Below are 24,168 nucleotides of genomic sequence, written 5' to 3'. Positions count from 1 at the left end.
GCCGAGCCACTAGCCACGCCCACCAAGCCACAGTAGCCCAAGCACTTCTTTCTTACCTTTCTCTCTCATGGTTGTCCGAAGCATTTTGAGAGTCAAAATGGATCGGTCATTAATTAACATCAATGGCAGCTGGCAAGTTTACAAATTCGATAATAAATGACAACAGTAGAAATGTTGTTGATGTGTTTGAGTAGTTTTCAGTGCTCAGTCATGTGTGTCGTATTGCAACATCAATCGGAATTAACATCAGTGATGCAATCATTTTAATGCATACAAAGTACATCGGTTGCCATTGACAGTGGCCCTAGTAAATTCAAATGAACTACGACAGCCTGGCTTGCACTCTAGAGGTCTCATCAGCCAAGAACAATTAAAAACACACTGCATGAGTACTAAAGCCAACAATTTCTGAAACTACAGGCAAGCAACTTCTCATCAGCAATGAGACATGATAATCCCATTTTAAGTGCCCTCTAGTGGCAAAATCAAAACCTATAGGTAACAATAAATCTGCAAAAAAATAAATCCATTAGGATTATTTTCAATCGATATGTAAACATGTAGAGAATACAGTGACTAAATTCCACTCTAGTAACTCACTGACAGATAATAGAGAACTAGCTATTTTTGTGTGTGAATAATGATTAACTTGGAACTTTATAATTTTCCAATCAGAATTGTTGGATAGATGAAGGTGTATATGCAGAAATAAGAGTACAAAGTATTAAAAATTAACATATTCAGTTGTACCAAACATTCATTGAATGGAGTTAAAAGAAAAAGTCATGTAAAACGCTGGTAAGTGGCAACCTATCTCAGCTCTCATGAAATGGGTGGAAGCCATAAAATGTTATGTTAATGATTCGTGAAAAACAAAGTTTACGAGTTTGAACATTAAATAGCTTGTCTTTCTAGTGTATTCCCTTAAAACCATAAAACCATTTGCATTGTTATTAATGTTTAACTCCATGTCTCTACTTCATTTGAGTTGAGGTTTATAAAAAAAACTGCAAGTTAAAAGGTTTTTTTTAAGTCTACAGCTGTGTAGGAGGCCATTTTACCTTCACTGATAAAAGAAATCACATCAAATGAAATATTATGGTACATTTGTGATGATTGACTACTCTGCTATGATAAATCATCAATTCACAAGACACATTATCTTTCATTATCGTTTTTTTATTCTCAATTTCTTTGCCTGCTGACCACATGGTGGCAACAGTCAATATGACAGACTAAATTGTCTGGAAAGATTTAATTATCACAATCAGAGCAAGTGTTTTTTCTGCAAGAATGAATCCTTTAGATTCCTGCTGAAGCAGGAAAAGAAGCGAATCAGGTGGAATGAGTCTTTCTTTCACCACGCACATTATCGTTAAAAGGGCTCTTCAGATATTTCTGACAAATATTTGAACCCAGAACAGTGACATTTGACATCATAATACAAAGAAGCTCTGTGCTTGTTGCATTCTTATGAAGCTTCCTCCAAAACAAACCCTCCAAGGCGCTTATTGATTGAGCTTGAAATCAAATTCTCATATTTTATCTAAGGAAAAATGATGCCTATTTTTTCCTCGCATTTTTGCTGCCTTATTAGAGCCTTTGAGCTCCTCAAGTGGGCACTTTTTTAGAGAATGTTTCGCACACAGCTAGTTTCTGACACATCAAAGTGTATCTTTAAAAGTGTTTCTCTGCTAAGTGAAGTGACTGAACATTTCCATCATGTCAATATCTGGCACAACGTTAACTGACAAGCGTGTCCAGAATAGGTCGATAGCCGATTTCACGTCTGATTTCACTTAGCAGGATGTCTTTATTGTATTTAACGCAACGGCTGGGCCACATTTTCATAAGAAAGTCTCCAATTAGATTGGTCAATGTGTTTTGGAGATCAGAATGGGTTTATCATCACAAAATGCTGCACTAAAAAATGCACTTTGGCTCAAAACGCCATAAGAATGGCACATAAACTATAAAAAAAATGTATGCTTGTTTGAGATGTAATACAACAGTTTACAGCTTTTTACTCTGACAATCGGCTGAGCCATAAAACAAAAAAACTGACAAGGGACCCATTTAAAGGCCCATGTCTACTTTTTTTTCTTGTCAGAGTACCACCTTTATTAGGCACTAACATCTAAGCTTCACATTGTGAACTCAGCTAAGCATTTTTCAGCCAGGCTGACATCTTAACCAGAGCGTAGTTTATCATCATAACAGATTTGAGCAGTGCGGGCTCTCCTCGGTTAACGCTTGATGAAGCGCTGGCGGGCCTTTGGTTACGTGTTTGCAAGGATTTATACATTTGATGGCTATGATTTAAAATGTTTTCTTTTACCATATGGTTATGCTCTAGTAGTGTCATTGTAAATCTGCTCTTGGGCTTCTCCTCCATTTTGACTGCAGTCTCCCTTTTCAAAAGGCACTGAAAGATGATCATTCCCTGCCATCCCAAAATCACGTCTTCTACAGGATAGACACAAATAGCAGTCACAGTCACGCGCAGGCCAGAAGGCACTTTAAATATGCAGAAAGAAGAAACAAAGGCACCACCGAGATGGCAGTCATCTTGGAGGGGCATGCACTTAAAGTTGCCCCATCCTGCGCCAGCCTCAGTTCTTGCATCGCTACGTTTGAGGCTGTTAGAGGGCGACCGCTGTTATCGTCGGCTTCAGAAGTGGCCGTTGTGGACGGCTGTAATCCCTGACCGCAAATCCCCAAGTCCCCTCGCAGAGTAGTGGCAGATGAGGCAACAAATCCTCAGCATCAAACAACATAGTGTGTTCATCTTCTTCAGCCCACACCTCTTTTATGTCTCGCCTGCTGTCACTGCCAGACCCAAAATTGTTTTTTTGTCGTGTGCTGGTCTGAAGTTTGGAAATGGACGATAGTGGCAATTCCCATTGCCCACTCAGAGCCGCTCGCATGTGTTTCTTTCTTTGCTCTAAAAACGAGGGTGTCAAATTCGGGTTGGTTCGCGGGGCACTTTAACGTCAACTTGATTTCATGTGGGCCGGACCATTTTAGATAGAATATTTAGATTTTTTTTTTTTATAAATGGATTAAAAGAACTGGATTCAGATTTTACTAAATCATTTTTGAACTAAAAACACAGAAAAAAATCTATTAAAAATGACAATTGTTGATTTAAAAGGGGGAAAAATAAGGAAATCTAATAAACTTCTATACACGCTATTTTAATTTGATCCTAAAACTGAAATTCGGCACTCATGATTTACTTTCTCGGGCCACACAAAATGATGCGGTGGGCCAGATTTGGCCCCCGGGCCGCCACTTTGACACACGTGCTCTAGACTTAAAAATGACATGGGATGATTACTTTCAAAAGCACAACAGGAGAAGTTTTAGGAGGTGTCTTTTATTTGAAATCATCTGCTGCCATTGACAGCAATAGGCGCCTGATTAATTAGGACTGGGAAGGCTGGCAGTGAATGTATAACAGCTGCGACGACACGTGAAGCAGACTTTCACAAAGAAAAACAACTCTAATGTTCGTAGTTTTCTGCAGAGGAAACATCCGATTGATACAAGATCAAGATCCTGCAAAATGGAAGTCACTCTGAATCGATGACCAGCCAATCACAGAGCAAAAGTAGGCGGGCAACCATTCATGCTCACAGCCTAACCTAAGGGCAATTTAGAGTGTTCAACCAGCCCATCCTGCATGTGTTTGGGTTGGGATGTGAGAAAACCCACTCACTTTCAACACAGTGAGGACACACCTGGAATCGAACCTTCGGCCCCAAAACTGCCAAGCCAACACGAAAACCACTAGGCCACCAACTTAATTAATGCGGTACAAAAATATTTGCTTGTGTAATGTTGCCATGAAGCATTTATGTTTACAAAAAGTCCAATTTCAAAATACTAACCAGTTTTATTTTTACGGTAAAAAAAGGGGGTTTCAATGGAGTGTCAATATACAACTAATTGACTTTACTGTGATTTAATTTTGAAACAAGGTGACCAAGCTGGTTTACTAAGATTATTGGGCACTAAAGAATGTTAGGCGTGGCCATGATGACAATGTAAAAAAGAATTCTCTGGGTAAAAGAACCCCCCCTCCCCCTCCACTCAAATAAAACTATTTTATGATCATTAAAAAATATATAAAGTACAGAACTTAAGTCCCTTAGTAGATTAATCCTCAAGAGTCTGGCCACATAAATCAATGGGAAAGACACTGTTTTTTTTTCAAACTATTTTTGAACTGAACATCACAAATTAGATTTCATCCAAGGCATAAATCTAAAGCACGGTGTCTGAAAAACTTGATAAACAACCCCACGGAATGATAATATATGTTTTATCACAAGGCTCTAAAAAACACATTTGGCTCTCAGAGGTTAAATGCAATGAGAATAGATTTCTCGGCGAGTGTGGATGTTTTACGGTCCGTGTGAGAGAGGATGCTATTAGAGGCCAGTTTTGCTTGGGTGGACATATGCCAATTTGTCAAAAGCAACTTTGAATTTATACAACTTCTGTCCAGAGACATGCCGGAATTTTTTTTTCCACACTGTTTATCAATTCTGGGAGGGGGGGGGGATTCTGTATTTATGATGTTCCTTGGTCAGGCAGCCCTCATGTGTCTGCCATCGGGACGTCACAGCACATTTTGGTGCTTTTTCAAGTTTCGCTTGACGTGCCATCTTCATGCTACATGGCCAGGCTGTTCAAATGGTTGCGCCGGATTTGTGCTTGGTTTAAGATTAAGGCACTGAAACGTTACATAGGAAAGCAAATTTATACAGAGCAGCCAAAGAGGAAGGAATGTAGAGAATTTAAAGAAGTGGAGGTCTGCTCAAGTGCTCAAGAAACCAGATTGAAGGTACATAGACAAAAGTAGAACCACAATATGTACACATATTTACACATCGGAGTTTGCATGTTCTCCCTACGCTTGCGTGGGTTTTCTCCGGGTGCTACGGCTTCCTGCCACATCCCACAAACTTGGAAGTAGGCTGGTTGTACACTCTAAATTACCCATAAGTATGAGGTTGAATGATTGTGCGGCTAATTGTGCCCTGCGGTTGGCTGAGATAGGCTCCAGCACCCCCGCGACCCTTGTGAGAATTTCTGAATGTGTGGTATAGAAAATGGGTAAATGAGAAGATAAGCCGAGACCATAGCACTAGTAGTCAATATTTTAAGTAGACATATTGAAGATTTGCAGAATTTTCTCAAGTCAAAGAGGTCCCCTTCTATGGAAAAGTTGGGGGAAGTGATTTGTGGCCACTAGGGGGAGCGCTAAACCACACACACACGGTCGTGCGGAAGAGCAGTGTAAATATTTTCATGACGTCACATCTTCCGGATTATTCCCATTCAGCCATTAATAACTAACTCTGTGCTGCTCGCCACAGCTCCACAGCCGCTCTTTTTTTTAAACACTTTCTCCTTTAGTCGGCCTCATCAGAAGAGAAAAAAAACATCATCGTCACCCACACGACGGCAGGTTTGCGAGTCATTTGGGGAGAAGATGCAGAAGCGAAGGAAGCCTGAGCCCATCCAACTCAAACCGATTCCCGATGGGAACGTCATCAACGGCAATGGAGCCACAGAGTGAGTCTCGGTCGCGGGTTCGAATCCAACACCTAGCGTACCCATTGATTTTCGAGCTGCGTGATTTAACGTCTGAGCAGATGAACCATTCATGATGATTAGAAGTTCCATTTCATGAGGGTTTACCTTATATAACCACATCATTGGGATATGAATATTTATGAATTGACCTTGCAAGTTTATCACCACTAACTGTGATAGTGAGAAGTAGCATTGTGCTGGAGTTATTATTTCCCAGCCATTCCAGGTAAATAAAAAAGAATGGGAATTACATCATTTATCAGTCCTCAAACGAGGAGTTATTTTATTGTTGCCTCTGTTGATAATGCAGCATCCTACGCGTGAAGATTTTTTTTTTTGCATAATGCGGGAATGTGCAGTAACTATGGCTACCTTGGCTTGAGAAATTGCCTTCACGCTTTCCTAAGGACAAGCAAATGGTGCAAAGTTTTGAATTTATATTTAAAGCTTTCCCTTTTTTGCTTTCTGATTAGTATATACAGTTCATAAAAGGGACCGTGGAAGTGACTATAACATTTTTTAATGTAACTGTTGCATATAGTACTTGTCACTACAGTGGACAGCTATTGAAAATTTGAAATGACCATACTGGATCATTAAAATGACGTAATATTGGAAATTATTATATATTTTTAAATATTCATTATCCGTATCTTGCCTCTGGCCCAAAGTCAGGATAGGCTCCAGCACCTCCCGCGAACCTAAGGAGGATAAAACGGTTCAGAATATGAATGAATGAAAAAAATCATCATTATTGTATTTTGGTGTGCATTGTTAATCAAAACAAAGTGGTTAAAGTTAAAAACGAATAATATGTTCAGCGATACATTTTTGAATGTATTTAACCCATTGCATTCCACTGATAGTGATAGATGTCCAACTCATTTAAACCAGGAGGACTGGCTGTGAATGCTCATCTTTCAGTTCAATTGATGGCGCTCTAGGTGTCCAATCCATTTTGAGTGGAAATTTTTAACTCCCAGTCCAAATGGATTGGACTCCTAGAACCGTCAATGAAACCGAAACGTGATGATTCAGTGGCAGCCAATGAGTTAAATGAATAAAACATATACGTTTTCAACATGGCTTACACACGTCAGTTGATAATTACTGTGTGCCTAAAGTCATCTTGGCTTTTTTAGTCATGACGACATCCGTTAACGCATTCCTGCTTGTGTAAGGCAAGTGGTGACTCGTCCATTAATGCTACACCCTGTCTAAAAAGGCATTCAAGAATTTGAATACTCTTCAAATTATACCTCTTCCATTTAAGAGTTCAGTCATGATCACATACTCAAAGCTAACATGCGTGTCAAAGAAGGTGGGATGAAGTACCGAGACTTGAACCCACACAAACAGATATGGACTCATCCAAAGCTCACTCAGGAATACCTGATTACAGATTTTAACATCCCTTCATAGGTAGGCATATCATGAAAATGATTGCTAAAATCCATTATTCTGACAAGAGGCCTTGCAAAAAGTTGCTTTTGAAAGTAGATTACACAAGCAAGCCTCTCTTTATTTCCACTCTGGCAGATGTCCTTGGTTGTTATGCGCATAAAGTTCAAGAGGCCTGCATCGTGCACACTTCCCTTCCACTCTTAGTCCTTCCCACATGCCGTATTGGCGCGTGGAGTGTGCTCTTGTTGACATAACACCCACACCACCCAGGACTAACTCAACCTCGGCATGTAGGCACGTCGTCGCCATGGTTATACAAGGCCCGACATCCAAAATAAAAAGAAATCTTCCGTGCAATGCCATCGATCAAAAGACTCAATGATTGAAATACCACACAATATAATGCCGTAAATCCTCACTGACAATAAATCAAAGATGGAGCCTGTCGAAAGAGCTCTTTGTCACTTCATCCCGTTGGGTTCTCAAGGTAATTGGTTGCCATGGCAGCACAAAAGGAACTAGAGGCCCCTGAATAAAATTGATAAGCTCTACAAGAGAGCATGAGGCAAAAGCAGTAGCTCTCACTATTTCTGTCCACTCGCTTGACATCATTGTCCCTAAAAGCCGTCTCTTCTATTTGGCCTACTCGGTTGAACGCACTACTGAACTGCTTCTTGAGTCTCTGGGGTAGCAGATGCTACAAAAAAAGCAGCACCTGCCAAAGTTCTGTCAAAGTGGACTTTAGAAAATGTGTAGAACGTAGGAAGAACGTGTTTTTTTTTCTTTTCTGTCCCCCAAAGGACAAACTTGGAAGCCCTGCAGAAGAAACTAGAAGAGCTGGAATTGGACGAGCAGCAACGCAAACGTTTGGAAGCCTTCCTGACGCAGAAACAGAAAGTGGGAGAGCTAAAGGATGACGACTTTGAAAAGATATGTGAACTTGGAGCAGGCAATGGAGGAGTTGTCTTCAAGGTTTCCCATAGACCTTCTGGGTTGATCATGGCCAGGAAGGTAAAGCTATCCATTGGGAATCCCCGTGACAGATCAAATCATGACTTTAGTTCATTAGGCATATCGGTCTTAGGAGAGAAATTTAAGGGGAAATCTCATATAAACTATGAGGGGCTATCCTTCATGAATTCAAATTCAATATTTTGTCCACCCCTGAAAATAATGGCCATTGTCATAAACAAAAATGTCTAAACTTCTGGTGATTGTGAGGAGGAGCTTTATGTATTGCAGCTTATTCACCTGGAAATCAAACCCGCCATCCGGAACCAGATCATAAGGGAACTTCAAGTACTCCATGAATGCAACTCCCCGTACATCGTGGGCTTCTATGGAGCCTTCTACAGTGATGGTGAAATCAGCATCTGCATGGAAAATATGGTAGACTATTTAACAGGCTATTTTTATTTTGGCTCTACAAAAGGTCTCCCACCTTATTTCCTCATTTGCTGCTTTAGGATGGTGGATCCCTGGATCAGTCACTCAAGAAAGCTGGAAAGATCCCAGAGCAAATTCTGGGAAAAATCAGTATTGCTGTATGTAGAACATTTTGGTCATTTCATTTCACAAATGTATGGCATTATTTGCTCACACAAGCTTGAAATGAGAAATGAATAATCACCGTAAAATAAGCACCCCAAAACACAAATGCAACTATGCTGCATGCCAACTTTTTATAGCAATATATAGCTGAAAAAAAAATCATTAAATACCATTATATATTTTCACAGGTCATCAAAGGGCTCTCCTACCTGAGGGAGAAACACAAGATCATGCACAGAGGTCAATCACTCCACTCGACTAATCCAACATATACCCAATAATTAAGCACACAAAATTATTCTTCGGGAACATTTGTTTCCAATCATGTAATTTCTCCCTCATATCAAACATTGTTTTTCTCAGATGTCAAGCCTTCTAACATCCTGGTGAATTCCCGTGGTGAGATCAAGCTCTGCGACTTTGGAGTTAGTGGGCAGCTTATAGACTCCATGGCCAACTCCTTTGTGGGCACACGCTCCTACATGTCTGTAAGTTGATTTTGAAATCTACTTCATCTTTACATGCCATTGATGAGGACAGATGTCCAATCCTGTGGCTATTTTTATACTTCTGCAGCAAATTTCTTTAGCAGTTCAAAAAATACGTCATTTCATCACCATGTTTAATCTTTCACACAGCCCGAGCGTTTACAAGGCACCCATTACTCCGTCCAGTCTGACATTTGGAGTATGGGGCTCTCCCTGGTTGAAATGGCCATCGGACGCTTTCCTATCCCCCCACCTGACCCAAAAGAGCTGGAAGACATTTTTGGAAGTCAAGCAGGGGATGGGAACTCTGCAGAGTACTCACCAAAGGGTAAGCTTCCTGGCAGCTATAAGATTAAGAATCTAAAGTTCCCATCTAGCAATTAAGCATTCACACTGACGTGCGCAATGGTTTTAACTTTTCCCCCAGCACATGGGTCAGACTGTAGACCTCCAATGGCCATCTTTGAATTACTTGATTATATCGTCAATGAGGTGAGGATTTCCACAATGTGTTTCAAATGACAGCATCACTAATACTATCTAATGAATAGCCTCCACCAAAACTGCCAGAGATGTTATTCAGCGTAGAATTCCACCAGTTTGTCAATAAATGGTAAGGTGAAATGTCTCGAGTTTTGTTTCCTATACATATTTACTTCATACTATTTGCCACTTGTTTGTGTTCCATTTTAGCTTGATAAAGAACCCTGCTGAAAGAGCTGACCTGAAACAGTTGATGGTTAGTCCTATTCAACATTGTCCCCATCTTGTTCATTTAAGCCAATGCAAAATTTCATGCTTCAACAGGTACATCCTTTTATCAGGAAGTCAGAGGCAGAGCACGTTGATTTTGCTGGCTGGCTGTGCACCACAATTGGACTCAACCAGCCCGGGACACCCACTCACGGCTCAGCAATGTAACCTCCGCCAATAAAATACACCCTTTAAATCCTCTAACAGGGGTAGTTTCTACAATTTGTATGTGGTGTTATGCCAAAAAGTGCAATCAAATGTTATATTTTCATTGTAAACCCAAATGCAGAGAATTACACAAGTGAAATGTAATTTGGGCTGTGACGCAAGTCTGACTAAAAAGCCATCTTTTTCTAATACCATAATAAGTATGCTTGAAGCCCAAAGTTGTTGTGGTGAAACGTTTAATAAATTAAAATGTGAACATGGCTTGTTTGCTTTCTGAAGGCTGGCTCCCTTGGTTTTAACGGGCACATGTTCCCAGTCTCCAAATGGTCTTCAGGTTTTTCTGTAAGAATAAATAAATAACAATTAGCAACAATGTATTAATCCAACTTAATAGCAAGCACAGCAGTTTTAAATTGCTCAAGACTTCCATAAAATCAGGGTTCAGATACACCGACATGAAGTGGGAATTTAATCATTTTGCAAAGGCCTTATTGAGAAACTCTGAAATGTGTCATTTTAGGGCCTAGTTCTTGTTTTCAATTAAAGGCATTCTCTCTCCTGAATTGCAAAAAAGGGATTTTTTTGCAGATGTAGCACAGCTCCTCCAGGTGGGAGAAGTGCTACAAAACAGTAGGTGAGGTTGTCAAGTACTGTAAACAAATGGCATGAACACAGAAGTAATATTTTCAAAATTCCTGTCAACTGACCCAATTTAGAGCCATCCTTTTTAAAGTTTAACCGAGCCACCCGAAATGGAAACAATGTTTAACATAACATGGTAGCCAATGAGTTAAGAGTAACAAGTTCTTAAGTTCTGATCCTAGAAACCATCTCACCCTTGGACATGACAAGTGAAGGAATGGCAGTAGCGGCCAGAACTGAGCACATAGCATAACGCTTCTGGGTGATGTTGATCTTGCGGTGCCAACGGCGCCAGGTTTTGGTGGGAGCAAACATGCGCCCTCCACGACACATCTTAAGACAAAGTTAAGATTGTTTAACAATAACTGTCAATATATATATTTTTTTAAAGACTACACATTTGTGCTCAGAAAAAATATTCATCAGTCAACTGAGCCAGTATTTGACAGCAGGCATTGTGTCACTGTACACAGTGTCGGACGCAAATTACACCATCATTGCACATAATGAACCACGAAGCAGCACAATATCTAATAAAGAAAGGATACATTTCCAAAGGCACCCCGACCAGAACGGTGAGTACCGCCACCCCTCACACGAGGGATACGGGCGACGGCTCGTCCAGTACCCCAGGATTCAGCACTGGTCTGGTGACCTGAAATTCAAATTCTCTGTTTAAAAAAAATAGTTGAAATCAGTACTCTGTTTCTTCCTCTCACCTGCCAGTTTGCTGACTGATGATAGAGAAGCCCTCAGACCACCTGTATGCAGCCATAGGCCAGGTGAGCATCGGGCAGGTGTTCTTCCAAGGTCTGAAATGGAAGGGATAGATAGTTAGGTGCAGCTCATGTCACCACGGGTCATCAAAATGTGTCGCATCCTATAGGCTCAGAACTTCTTTTGTTTTCACAGTAGTCATAAACACGGACCGAAGCAGGAATTCTCGTCACGGCAAATTGGATCAGTTATCCATCCATCAGCTAATGTAGAAACTCACTTGTCATCCTTGATGCAGATGTTGGACAGCTCCCCCTGATGATAGAGAAGCCCTCAGACCACCTGTATGCAGCCATAGGCCAGGTGAGCATCGGGCAGGTGTTCTTCCAAGGTCTGAAATGGAAGGGATAGATAGTTAGGTGCAGCTCATGTCACCACGGGTCATCAAAATGTGTCGCATCCTATAGGCTCAGAACTTCTTTTGTTTTCACAGTAGTCATAAACACGGACCGAAGCAGGAATTCTCGTCACGGCAAATTGGATCAGTTATCCATCCATCAGCTAATGTAGAAACTCACTTGTCATCCTTGATGCAGATGTTGGACAGCTCCCCCTGATGATAGAGAAGCCCTCAGACCACCTGTATGCAGCCATAGGCCAGGTGAGCATCGGGCAGGTGTTCTTCCAAGGTCTGAAATGGAAGGGATAGATAGTTAGGTGCAGCTCATGTCACCACGGGTCATCAAAATGTGTCGCATCCTATAGGCTCAGAACTTCTTTTGTTTTCACAGTAGTCATAAACACGGACCGAAGCAGGAATTCTCGTCACGGCAAATTGGATCAGTTATCCATCCATCAGCTAATGTAGAAACTCACTTGTCATCCTTGATGCAGATGTTGGACAGCTCCCCCTGATGATAGAGAAGCCCTCAGACCACCTGTATGCAGCCATAGGCCAGGTGAGCATCGGGCAGGTGTTCTTCCAAGGTCTGAAATGGAAGGGATAGATAGTTAGGTGCAGCTCATGTCACCACGGGTCATCAAAATGTGTCGCATCCTATAGGCTCAGAACTTCTTTTGTTTTCACAGTAGTCATAAACACGGACCGAAGCAGGAATTCTCGTCACGGCAAATTGGATCAGTTATCCATCCATCAGCTAATGTAGAAACTCACTTGTCATCCTTGATGCAGATGTTGGACAGCTCCCCCTGATGATAGAGAAGCCCTCAGACCACCTGTATGCAGCCATAGGCCAGGTGAGCATCGGGCAGGTGTTCTTCCAAGGTCTGAAATGGAAGGGATAGATAGTTAGGTGCAGCTCATGTCACCACGGGTCATCAAAATGTGTCGCATCCTATAGGCTCAGAACTTCTTTTGTTTTCACAGTAGTCATAAACACGGACCGAAGCAGGAATTCTCGTCACGGCAAATTGGATCAGTTATCCATCCATCAGCTAATGTAGAAACTCACTTGTCATCCTTGATGCAGATGTTGGACAGCTCCCCCTGATGATAGAGAAGCCCTCAGACCACCTGTATGCAGCCATAGGCCAGGTGAGCATCGGGCAGGTGTTCTTCCAAGGTCTGAAATGGAAGGGATAGATAGTTAGGTGCAGCTCATGTCACCACGGGTCATCAAAATGTGTCGCATCCTATAGGCTCAGAACTTCTTTTGTTTTCACAGTAGTCATAAACACGGACCGAAGCAGGAATTCTCGTCACGGCAAATTGGATCAGTTATCCATCCATCAGCTAATGTAGAAACTCACTTGTCATCCTTGATGCAGATGTTGGACAGCTCCCCCTGATGATAGAGAAGCCCTCAGACCACCTGTATGCAGCCATAGGCCAGGTGAGCATCGGGCAGGTGTTCTTCCAAGGTCTGAAATGGAAGGGATAGATAGTTAGGTGCAGCTCATGTCACCACGGGTCATCAAAATGTGTCGCATCCTATAGGCTCAGAACTTCTTTTGTTTTCACAGTAGTCATAAACACGGACCGAAGCAGGAATTCTCGTCACGGCAAATTGGATCAGTTATCCATCCATCAGCTAATGTAGAAACTCACTTGTCATCCTTGATGCAGATGTTGGACAGCTCCCCCTGATGATAGAGAAGCCCTCAGACCACCTGTATGCAGCCATAGGCCAGGTGAGCATCGGGCAGGTGTTCTTCCAAGGTCTGAAATGGAAGGGATAGATAGTTAGGTGCAGCTCATGTCACCACGGGTCATCAAAATGTGTCGCATCCTATAGGCTCAGAACTTCTTTTGTTTTCACAGTAGTCATAAACACGGACCGAAGCAGGAATTCTCGTCACGGCAAATTGGATCAGTTATCCATCCATCAGCTAATGTAGAAACTCACTTGTCATCCTTGATGCAGATGTTGGACAGCTCCCCCTGATGATAGAGAAGCCCTCAGACCACCTGTATGCAGCCATAGGCCAGGTGAGCATCGGGCAGGTGTTCTTCCAAGGTCTGAAATGGAAGGGATAGATAGTTAGGTGCAGCTCATGTCACCACGGGTCATCAAAATGTGTCGCATCCTATAGGCTCAGAACTTCTTTTGTTTTCACAGTAGTCATAAACACGGACCGAAGCAGGAATTCTCGTCACGGCAAATTGGATCAGTTATCCATCCATCAGCTAATGTAGAAACTCACTTGTCATCCTTGATGCAGATGTTGGACAGCTCCCCCTGATGATAGAGAAGCCCTCAGACCACCTGTATGCAGCCATAGGCCAGGTGAGCATCGGGCAGGTGTTCTTCCAAGGTCTGAAATGGAAGGGATAGATAGTTAGGTGCAGCTCATGTCACCACGGGTCATCAAAATGTGTCGCATCCTATAGGCTCAGAACTTCTTTTGTTTTCACAGTAGTCATAAACACGGACCGAAGCAGGAATTCTCGTCACGGCAAATTGGATCAGTTATCCATCCATCAGCTAATGTAGAAACTCACTTGTCATCCTTGATGCAGATGTTGGACAGCTCCCCCTGATGATAGAGAAGCCCTCAGACCACCTGTATGCAGCCATAGGCCAGGTGAGCATCGGGCAGGTGTTCTTCCAAGGTCTGAAATGGAAGGGATAGATAGTTAGGTGCAGCTCATGTCACCACGGGTCATCAAAATGTGTCGCATCCTATAGGCTCAGAACTTCTTTTGTTTTCACAGTAGTCATAAACACGGACCGAAGCAGGAATTCTCGTCACGGCAAATTGGATCAGTTATCCATCCATCAGCTAATGTAGAAACTCACTTGTCATCCTTGATGCAGATGTTGGACAGCTCCCCCTGATGATAGAGAAGCCCTCAGACCACCTGTATGCAGCCATAGGCCAGGTGAGCATCGGGCAGGTGTTCTTCCAAGGTCTGAAATGGAAGGGATAGATAGTTAGGTGCAGCTCATGTCACCACGGGTCATCAAAATGTGTCGCATCCTATAGGCTCAGAACTTCTTTTGTTTTCACAGTAGTCATAAACACGGACCGAAGCAGGAATTCTCGTCACGGCAAATTGGATCAGTTATCCATCCATCAGCTAATGTAGAAACTCACTTGTCATCCTTGATGCAGATGTTGGACAGCTCCCCCTGATGATAGAGAAGCCCTCAGACCACCTGTATGCAGCCATAGGCCAGGTGAGCATCGGGCAGGTGTTCTTCCAAGGTCTGAAATGGAAGGGATAGATAGTTAGGTGCAGCTCATGTCACCACGGGTCATCAAAATGTGTCGCATCCTATAGGCTCAGAACTTCTTTTGTTTTCACAGTAGTCATAAACACGGACCGAAGCAGGAATTCTCGTCACGGCAAATTGGATCAGTTATCCATCCATCAGCTAATGTAGAAACTCACTTGTCATCCTTGATGCAGATGTTGGACAGCTCCCCCTGATGATAGAGAAGCCCTCAGACCACCTGTATGCAGCCATAGGCCAGGTGAGCATCGGGCAGGTGTTCTTCCAAGGTCTGAAATGGAAGGGATAGATAGTTAGGTGCAGCTCATGTCACCACGGGTCATCAAAATGTGTCGCATCCTATAGGCTCAGAACTTCTTTTGTTTTCACAGTAGTCATAAACACGGACCGAAGCAGGAATTCTCGTCACGGCAAATTGGATCAGTTATCCATCCATCAGCTAATGTAGAAACTCACTTGTCATCCTTGATGCAGATGTTGGACAGCTCCCCCTGATGATAGAGAAGCCCTCAGACCACCTGTATGCAGCCATAGGCCAGGTGAGCATCGGGCAGGTGTTCTTCCAAGGTCTGAAATGGAAGGGATAGATAGTTAGGTGCAGCTCATGTCACCACGGGTCATCAAAATGTGTCGCATCCTATAGGCTCAGAACTTCTTTTGTTTTCACAGTAGTCATAAACACGGACCGAAGCAGGAATTCTCGTCACGGCAAATTGGATCAGTTATCCATCCATCAGCTAATGTAGAAACTCACTTGTCATCCTTGATGCAGATGTTGGACAGCTCCCCCTGATGATAGAGAAGCCCTCAGACCACCTGTATGCAGCCATAGGCCAGGTGAGCATCGGGCAGGTGTTCTTCCAAGGTCTGAAATGGAAGGGATAGATAGTTAGGTGCAGCTCATGTCACCACGGGTCATCAAAATGTGTCGCATCCTATAGGCTCAGAACTTCTTTTGTTTTCACAGTAGTCATAAACACGGACCGAAGCAGGAATTCTCGTCACGGCAAATTGGATCAGTTATCCATCCATCAGCTAATGTAGAAACTCACTTGTCATCCTTGATGCAGATGTTGGACAGCTCCCCCTGATGATAGAGAAGCCCTCAGACCACCTGTATGCAGCCATAGGCCAGGTGAGCATCGGGCAGGTGTTCTTCCAAGGTCTGAAATGGAAGGGATAGATAGTTAGGTGCAGCTCATGTCACCACGGGTCATCAAAATGTGTCGCATCCTATAGGCTCAGAACTTCTTTTGTTTTCACAGTAGTCATAAACACGGACCGAAGCAGGAATTCTCGTCACGGCAAATTGGATCAGTTATCCATCCATCAGCTAATGTAGAAACTCACTTGTCATCCTTGATGCAGATGTTGGACAGCTCCCCCTGATGATAGAGAAGCCCTCAGACCACCTGTATGCAGCCATAGGCCAGGTGAGCATCGGGCAGGTGTTCTTCCAAGGTCTGAAATGGAAGGGATAGATAGTTAGGTGCAGCTCATGTCACCACGGGTCATCAAAATGTGTCGCATCCTATAGGCTCAGAACTTCTTTTGTTTTCACAGTAGTCATAAACACGGACCGAAGCAGGAATTCTCGTCACGGCAAATTGGATCAGTTATCCATCCATCAGCTAATGTAGAAACTCACTTGTCATCCTTGATGCAGATGTTGGACAGCTCCCCCTGATGATAGAGAAGCCCTCAGACCACCTGTATGCAGCCATAGGCCAGGTGAGCATCGGGCAGGTGTTCTTCCAAGGTCTGAAATGGAAGGGATAGATAGTTAGGTGCAGCTCATGTCACCACGGGTCATCAAAATGTGTCGCATCCTATAGGCTCAGAACTTCTTTTGTTTTCACAGTAGTCATAAACACGGACCGAAGCAGGAATTCTCGTCACGGCAAATTGGATCAGTTATCCATCCATCAGCTAATGTAGAAACTCACTTGTCATCCTTGATGCAGATGTTGGACAGCTCCCCCTGATGATAGAGAAGCCCTCAGACCACCTGTATGCAGCCATAGGCCAGGTGAGCATCGGGCAGGTGTTCTTCCAAGGTCTGAAATGGAAGGGATAGATAGTTAGGTGCAGCTCATGTCACCACGGGTCATCAAAATGTGTCGCATCCTATAGGCTCAGAACTTCTTTTGTTTTCACAGTAGTCATAAACACGGACCGAAGCAGGAATTCTCGTCACGGCAAATTGGATCAGTTATCCATCCATCAGCTAATGTAGAAACTCACTTGTCATCCTTGATGCAGATGTTGGACAGCTCCCCCTGATGATAGAGAAGCCCTCAGACCACCTGTATGCAGCCATAGGCCAGGTGAGCATCGGGCAGGTGTTCTTCCAAGGTCTGAAATGGAAGGGATAGATAGTTAGGTGCAGCTCATGTCACCACGGGTCATCAAAATGTGTCGCATCCTATAGGCTCAGAACTTCTTTTGTTTTCACAGTAGTCATAAACACGGACCGAAGCAGGAATTCTCGTCACGGCAAATTGGATCAGTTATCCATCCATCAGCTAATGTAGAAACTCACTTGTCATCCTTGATGCAGATGTTGGACAGCTCCCCCTGATGATAGAGAAGCCCTCAGACCACCTGTATGCAGCCATAGGCCAGGTGAGCATCGGGCAGGTGTTCTTCCAAGGTCTGAAATGGAAGGGATAGATAGTTAGGTGCAGCTCATGTCACCACGGGTCATCAAAATGTGTCGCATCCTATAGGCTCAGAACTTCTTTTGTTTTCACAGTAGTCATAAACACGGACCGAAGCAGGAATTCTCGTCACGGCAAATTGGATCAGTTATCCATCCATCAGCTAATGTAGAAACTCACTTGTCATCCTTGATGCAGATGTTGGACAGCTCCCCCTGATGATAGAGAAGCCCTCAGACCACCTGTATGCAGCCATAGGCCAGGTGAGCATCGGGCAGGTGTTCTTCCAAGGTCTGAAATGGAAGGGATAGATAGTTAGGTGCAGCTCATGTCACCACGGGTCATCAAAATGTGTCGCATCCTATAGGCTCAGAACTTCTTTTGTTTTCACAGTAGTCATAAACACGGACCGAAGCAGGAATTCTCGTCACGGCAAATTGGATCAGTTATCCATCCATCAGCTAATGTAGAAACTCACTTGTCATCCTTGATGCAGATGTTGGACAGCTCCCCCTGATGATAGAGAAGCCCTCAGACCACCTGTATGCAGCCATAGGCCAGGTGAGCATCGGGCAGGTGTTCTTCCAAGGTCTGAAATGGAAGGGATAGATAGTTAGGTGCAGCTCATGTCACCACGGGTCATCAAAATGTGTCGCATCCTATAGGCTCAGAACTTCTTTTGTTTTCACAGTAGTCATAAACACGGACCGAAGCAGGAATTCTCGTCACGGCAAATTGGATCAGTTATCCATCCATCAGCTAATGTAGAAACTCACTTGTCATCCTTGATGCAGATGTTGGACAGCTCCCCCTGATGATAGAGAAGCCCTCAGACCACCTGTATGCAGCCATAGGCCAGGTGAGCATCGGGCAGGTGTTCTTCCAAGGTCTGAAATGGAAGGGATAGATAGTTAGGTGCAGCTCATGTCACCACGGGTCATCAAAATGTGTCGCATCCTATAGGCTCAGAACTTCTTTTGTTTTCACAGTAGTCATAAACACGGACCGAAGCAGGAATTCTCGTCACGGCAAATTGGATCAGTTATCCATCCATCAGCTAATGTAGAAACTCACTTGTCATCCTTGATGCAGATGTTGGACAGCTCCCCCTGATGATAGAGAAGCCCTCAGACCACCTGTATGCAGCCATAGGCCAGGTGAGCATCGGGCAGGTGTTCTTCCAAGGTCTGAAATGGAAGGGATAGATAGTTAGGTGCAGCTCATGTCACCACGGGTCATCAAAATGTGTCGCATCCTATAGGCTCAGAACTTCTTTTGTTTTCACAGTAGTCATAAACACGGACCGAAGCAGGAATTCTCGTCACGGCAAATTGGATCAGTTATCCATCCATCAGCTAATGTAGAAACTCACTTGTCATCCTTGATGCAGATGTTGGACAGCTCCCCCTGATGATAGAGAAGCCCTCAGACCACCTGTATGCAGCCATAGGCCAGGTGAGCATCGGGCAGGTGTTCTTCCAAGGTCTGAAATGGAAGGGATAGATAGTTAGGTGCAGCTCATGTCACCACGGGTCATCAAAATGTGTCGCATCCTATAGGCTCAGAACTTCTTTTGTTTTCACAGTAGTCATAAACACGGACCGAAGCAGGAATTCTCGTCACGGCAAATTGGATCAGTTATCCATCCATCAGCTAATGTAGAAACTCACTTGTCATCCTTGATGCAGATGTTGGACAGCTCCCCCTGATGATAGAGAAGCCCTCAGACCACCTGTATGCAGCCATAGGCCAGGTGAGCATCGGGCAGGTGTTCTTCCAAGGTCTGAAATGGAAGGGATAGATAGTTAGGTGCAGCTCATGTCACCACGGGTCATCAAAATGTGTCGCATCCTATAGGCTCAGAACTTCTTTTGTTTTCACAGTAGTCATAAACACGGACCGAAGCAGGAATTCTCGTCACGGCAAATTGGATCAGTTATCCATCCATCAGCTAATGTAGAAACTCACTTGTCATCCTTGATGCAGATGTTGGACAGCTCCCCCTGATGATAGAGAAGCCCTCAGACCACCTGTATGCAGCCATAGGCCAGGTGAGCATCGGGCAGGTGTTCTTCCAAGGTCTGAAATGGAAGGGATAGATAGTTAGGTGCAGCTCATGTCACCACGGGTCATCAAAATGTGTCGCATCCTATAGGCTCAGAACTTCTTTTGTTTTCACAGTAGTCATAAACACGGACCGAAGCAGGAATTCTCGTCACGGCAAATTGGATCAGTTATCCATCCATCAGCTAATGTAGAAACTCACTTGTCATCCTTGATGCAGATGTTGGACAGCTCCCCCTGATGATAGAGAAGCCCTCAGACCACCTGTATGCAGCCATAGGCCAGGTGAGCATCGGGCAGGTGTTCTTCCAAGGTCTGAAATGGAAGGGATAGATAGTTAGGTGCAGCTCATGTCACCACGGGTCATCAAAATGTGTCGCATCCTATAGGCTCAGAACTTCTTTTGTTTTCACAGTAGTCATAAACACGGACCGAAGCAGGAATTCTCGTCACGGCAAATTGGATCAGTTATCCATCCATCAGCTAATGTAGAAACTCACTTGTCATCCTTGATGCAGATGTTGGACAGCTCCCCCTGATGATAGAGAAGCCCTCAGACCACCTGTATGCAGCCATAGGCCAGGTGAGCATCGGGCAGGTGTTCTTCCAAGGTCTGAAATGGAAGGGATAGATAGTTAGGTGCAGCTCATGTCACCACGGGTCATCAAAATGTGTCGCATCCTATAGGCTCAGAACTTCTTTTGTTTTCACAGTAGTCATAAACACGGACCGAAGCAGGAATTCTCGTCACGGCAAATTGGATCAGTTATCCATCCATCAGCTAATGTAGAAACTCACTTGTCATCCTTGATGCAGATGTTGGACAGCTCCCCCTGATGATAGAGAAGCCCTCAGACCACCTGTATGCAGCCATAGGCCAGGTGAGCATCGGGCAGGTGTTCTTCCAAGGTCTGAAATGGAAGGGATAGATAGTTAGGTGCAGCTCATGTCACCACGGGTCATCAAAATGTGTCGCATCCTATAGGCTCAGAACTTCTTTTGTTTTCACAGTAGTCATAAACACGGACCGAAGCAGGAATTCTCGTCACGGCAAATTGGATCAGTTATCCATCCATCAGCTAATGTAGAAACTCACTTGTCATCCTTGATGCAGATGTTGGACAGCTCCCCCTGATGATAGAGAAGCCCTCAGACCACCTGTATGCAGCCATAGGCCAGGTGAGCATCGGGCAGGTGTTCTTCCAAGGTCTGAAATGGAAGGGATAGATAGTTAGGTGCAGCTCATGTCACCACGGGTCATCAAAATGTGTCGCATCCTATAGGCTCAGAACTTCTTTTGTTTTCACAGTAGTCATAAACACGGACCGAAGCAGGAATTCTCGTCACGGCAAATTGGATCAGTTATCCATCCATCAGCTAATGTAGAAACTCACTTGTCATCCTTGATGCAGATGTTGGACAGCTCCCCCTGATGATAGAGAAGCCCTCAGACCACCTGTATGCAGCCATAGGCCAGGTGAGCATCGGGCAGGTGTTCTTCCAAGGTCTGAAATGGAAGGGATAGATAGTTAGGTGCAGCTCATGTCACCACGGGTCATCAAAATGTGTCGCATCCTATAGGCTCAGAACTTCTTTTGTTTTCACAGTAGTCATAAACACGGACCGAAGCAGGAATTCTCGTCACGGCAAATTGGATCAGTTATCCATCCATCAGCTAATGTAGAAACTCACTTGTCATCCTTGATGCAGATGTTGGACAGCTCCCCCTGATGATAGAGAAGCCCTCAGACCACCTGTATGCAGCCATAGGCCAGGTGAGCATCGGGCAGGTGTTCTTCCAAGGTCTGAAATGGAAGGGATAGATAGTTAGGTGCAGCTCATGTCACCACGGGTCATCAAAATGTGTCGCATCCTATAGGCTCAGAACTTCTTTTGTTTTCACAGTAGTCATAAACACGGACCGAAGCAGGAATTCTCGTCACGGCAAATTGGATCAGTTATCCATCCATCAGCTAATGTAGAAACTCACTTGTCATCCTTGATGCAGATGTTGGACAGCTCCCCCTGATGATAGAGAAGCCCTCAGACCACCTGTATGCAGCCATAGGCCAGGTGAGCATCGGGCAGGTGTTCTTCCAAGGTCTGAAATGGAAGGGATAGATAGTTAGGTGCAGCTCATGTCACCACGGGTCATCAAAATGTGTCGCATCCTATAGGCTCAGAACTTCTTTTGTTTTCACAGTAGTCATAAACACGGACCGAAGCAGGAATTCTCGTCACGGCAAATTGGATCAGTTATCCATCCATCAGCTAATGTAGAAACTCACTTGTCATCCTTGATGCAGATGTTGGACAGCTCCCCCTGATGATAGAGAAGCCCTCAGACCACCTGTATGCAGCCATAGGCCAGGTGAGCATCGGGCAGGTGTTCTTCCAAGGTCTGAAATGGAAGGGATAGATAGTTAGGTGCAGCTCATGTCACCACGGGTCATCAAAATGTGTCGCATCCTATAGGCTCAGAACTTCTTTTGTTTTCACAGTAGTCATAAACACGGACCGAAGCAGGAATTCTCGTCACGGCAAATTGGATCAGTTATCCATCCATCAGCTAATGTAGAAACTCACTTGTCATCCTTGATGCAGATGTTGGACAGCTCCCCCTGATGATAGAGAAGCCCTCAGACCACCTGTATGCAGCCATAGGCCAGGTGAGCATCGGGCAGGTGTTCTTCCAAGGTCTGAAATGGAAGGGATAGATAGTTAGGTGCAGCTCATGTCACCACGGGTCATCAAAATGTGTCGCATCCTATAGGCTCAGAACTTCTTTTGTTTTCACAGTAGTCATAAACACGGACCGAAGCAGGAATTCTCGTCACGGCAAATTGGATCAGTTATCCATCCATCAGCTAATGTAGAAACTCACTTGTCATCCTTGATGCAGATGTTGGACAGCTCCCCCTGATGATAGAGAAGCCCTCAGACCACCTGTATGCAGCCATAGGCCAGGTGAGCATCGGGCAGGTGTTCTTCCAAGGTCTGAAATGGAAGGGATAGATAGTTAGGTGCAGCTCATGTCACCACGGGTCATCAAAATGTGTCGCATCCTATAGGCTCAGAACTTCTTTTGTTTTCACAGTAGTCATAAACACGGACCGAAGCAGGAATTCTCGTCACGGCAAATTGGATCAGTTATCCATCCATCAGCTAATGTAGAAACTCACTTGTCATCCTTGATGCAGATGTTGGACAGCTCCCCCTGATGATAGAGAAGCCCTCAGACCACCTGTATGCAGCCATAGGCCAGGTGAGCATCGGGCAGGTGTTCTTCCAAGGTCTGAAATGGAAGGGATAGATAGTTAGGTGCAGCTCATGTCACCACGGGTCATCAAAATGTGTCGCATCCTATAGGCTCAGAACTTCTTTTGTTTTCACAGTAGTCATAAACACGGACCGAAGCAGGAATTCTCGTCACGGCAAATTGGATCAGTTATCCATCCATCAGCTAATGTAGAAACTCACTTGTCATCCTTGATGCAGATGTTGGACAGCTCCCCCTGATGATAGAGAAGCCCTCAGACCACCTGTATGCAGCCATAGGCCAGGTGAGCATCGGGCAGGTGTTCTTCCAAGGTCTGAAATGGAAGGGATAGATAGTTAGGTGCAGCTCATGTCACCACGGGTCATCAAAATGTGTCGCATCCTATAGGCTCAGAACTTCTTTTGTTTTCACAGTAGTCATAAACACGGACCGAAGCAGGAATTCTCGTCACGGCAAATTGGATCAGTTATCCATCCATCAGCTAATGTAGAAACTCACTTGTCATCCTTGATGCAGATGTTGGACAGCTCCCCCTGATGATAGAGAAGCCCTCAGACCACCTGTATGCAGCCATAGGCCAGGTGAGCATCGGGCAGGTGTTCTTCCAAGGTCTGAAATGGAAGGGATAGATAGTTAGGTGCAGCTCATGTCACCACGGGTCATCAAAATGTGTCGCATCCTATAGGCTCAGAACTTCTTTTGTTTTCACAGTAGTCATAAACACGGACCGAAGCAGGAATTCTCGTCACGGCAAATTGGATCAGTTATCCATCCATCAGCTAATGTAGAAACTCACTTGTCATCCTTGATGCAGATGTTGGACAGCTCCCCCTGATGATAGAGAAGCCCTCAGACCACCTGTATGCAGCCATAGGCCAGGTGAGCATCGGGCAGGTGTTCTTCCAAGGTCTGAAATGGAAGGGATAGATAGTTAGGTGCAGCTCATGTCACCACGGGTCATCAAAATGTGTCGCATCCTATAGGCTCAGAACTTCTTTTGTTTTCACAGTAGTCATAAACACGGACCGAAGCAGGAATTCTCGTCACGGCAAATTGGATCAGTTATCCATCCATCAGCTAATGTAGAAACTCACTTGTCATCCTTGATGCAGATGTTGGACAGCTCCCCCTGATGA

General features: G+C 44.2%; 1 protein-coding gene, 1 long non-coding RNA gene and 1 other non-coding gene across 4 annotated transcripts; 1 reads left to right on the top strand and 2 right to left on the bottom strand.

The window, feature by feature from the left end:
* Nucleotides 1-5,352: 5,352 nt before the first annotated feature.
* LOC144190785 (dual specificity mitogen-activated protein kinase kinase 1-like) lies at nucleotides 5,353-10,232 on the top strand. 2 transcript variants are annotated; one of them, XM_077710862.1, is made up of 10 exons: nucleotides 5,353-5,586; nucleotides 7,812-8,022; nucleotides 8,254-8,400; nucleotides 8,478-8,555; nucleotides 8,751-8,802; nucleotides 8,926-9,050; nucleotides 9,201-9,378; nucleotides 9,478-9,542; nucleotides 9,602-9,663; nucleotides 9,744-10,232. In XM_077710862.1, the coding sequence occupies exons 1-10, from the start codon at nucleotides 5,504-5,506 to the stop codon at nucleotides 9,982-9,984; spliced, it is 1,242 nt and encodes a 413-aa protein (XP_077566988.1). In that variant the 5' UTR covers nucleotides 5,353-5,503; the 3' UTR covers nucleotides 9,985-10,232. The 2 variants fall into 2 exon arrangements, 1 of the variants encoding a protein (XP_077566988.1); XR_013324988.1 differs by having other exon boundaries at nucleotides 5,355-5,586; nucleotides 9,602-9,789; nucleotides 9,858-9,980.
* Nucleotides 10,233-10,807: 575 nt separating this feature from the next.
* LOC144190806 (uncharacterized) lies at nucleotides 10,808-11,428 on the bottom strand. Its single transcript, XR_013324989.1, has 3 exons — nucleotides 11,333-11,428; nucleotides 11,162-11,284; nucleotides 10,808-10,946 (listed from the first exon to the last, which is right to left on the bottom strand). It is a non-coding gene; the product is annotated as an uncharacterized LOC144190806 (long non-coding RNA).
* On the bottom strand, nucleotides 11,017-11,115 carry LOC144193455 (small nucleolar RNA SNORD16). The gene has a single exon (XR_013325767.1). It is a non-coding gene; the product is annotated as a small nucleolar RNA SNORD16 (small nucleolar RNA).
* Nucleotides 11,429-24,168: the final 12,740 nt, after the last annotated feature.

This window comes from Stigmatopora nigra, chromosome 2 (assembly GCF_051989575.1).
Source record: "Stigmatopora nigra isolate UIUO_SnigA chromosome 2, RoL_Snig_1.1, whole genome shotgun sequence".
NCBI classification, from domain to species: Eukaryota; Metazoa; Chordata; class Actinopteri; order Syngnathiformes; family Syngnathidae; genus Stigmatopora; species Stigmatopora nigra.
Note: the sequence above shows the minus strand (reverse complement) of the source record. Positions and strands in the feature narration are given on the sequence as shown.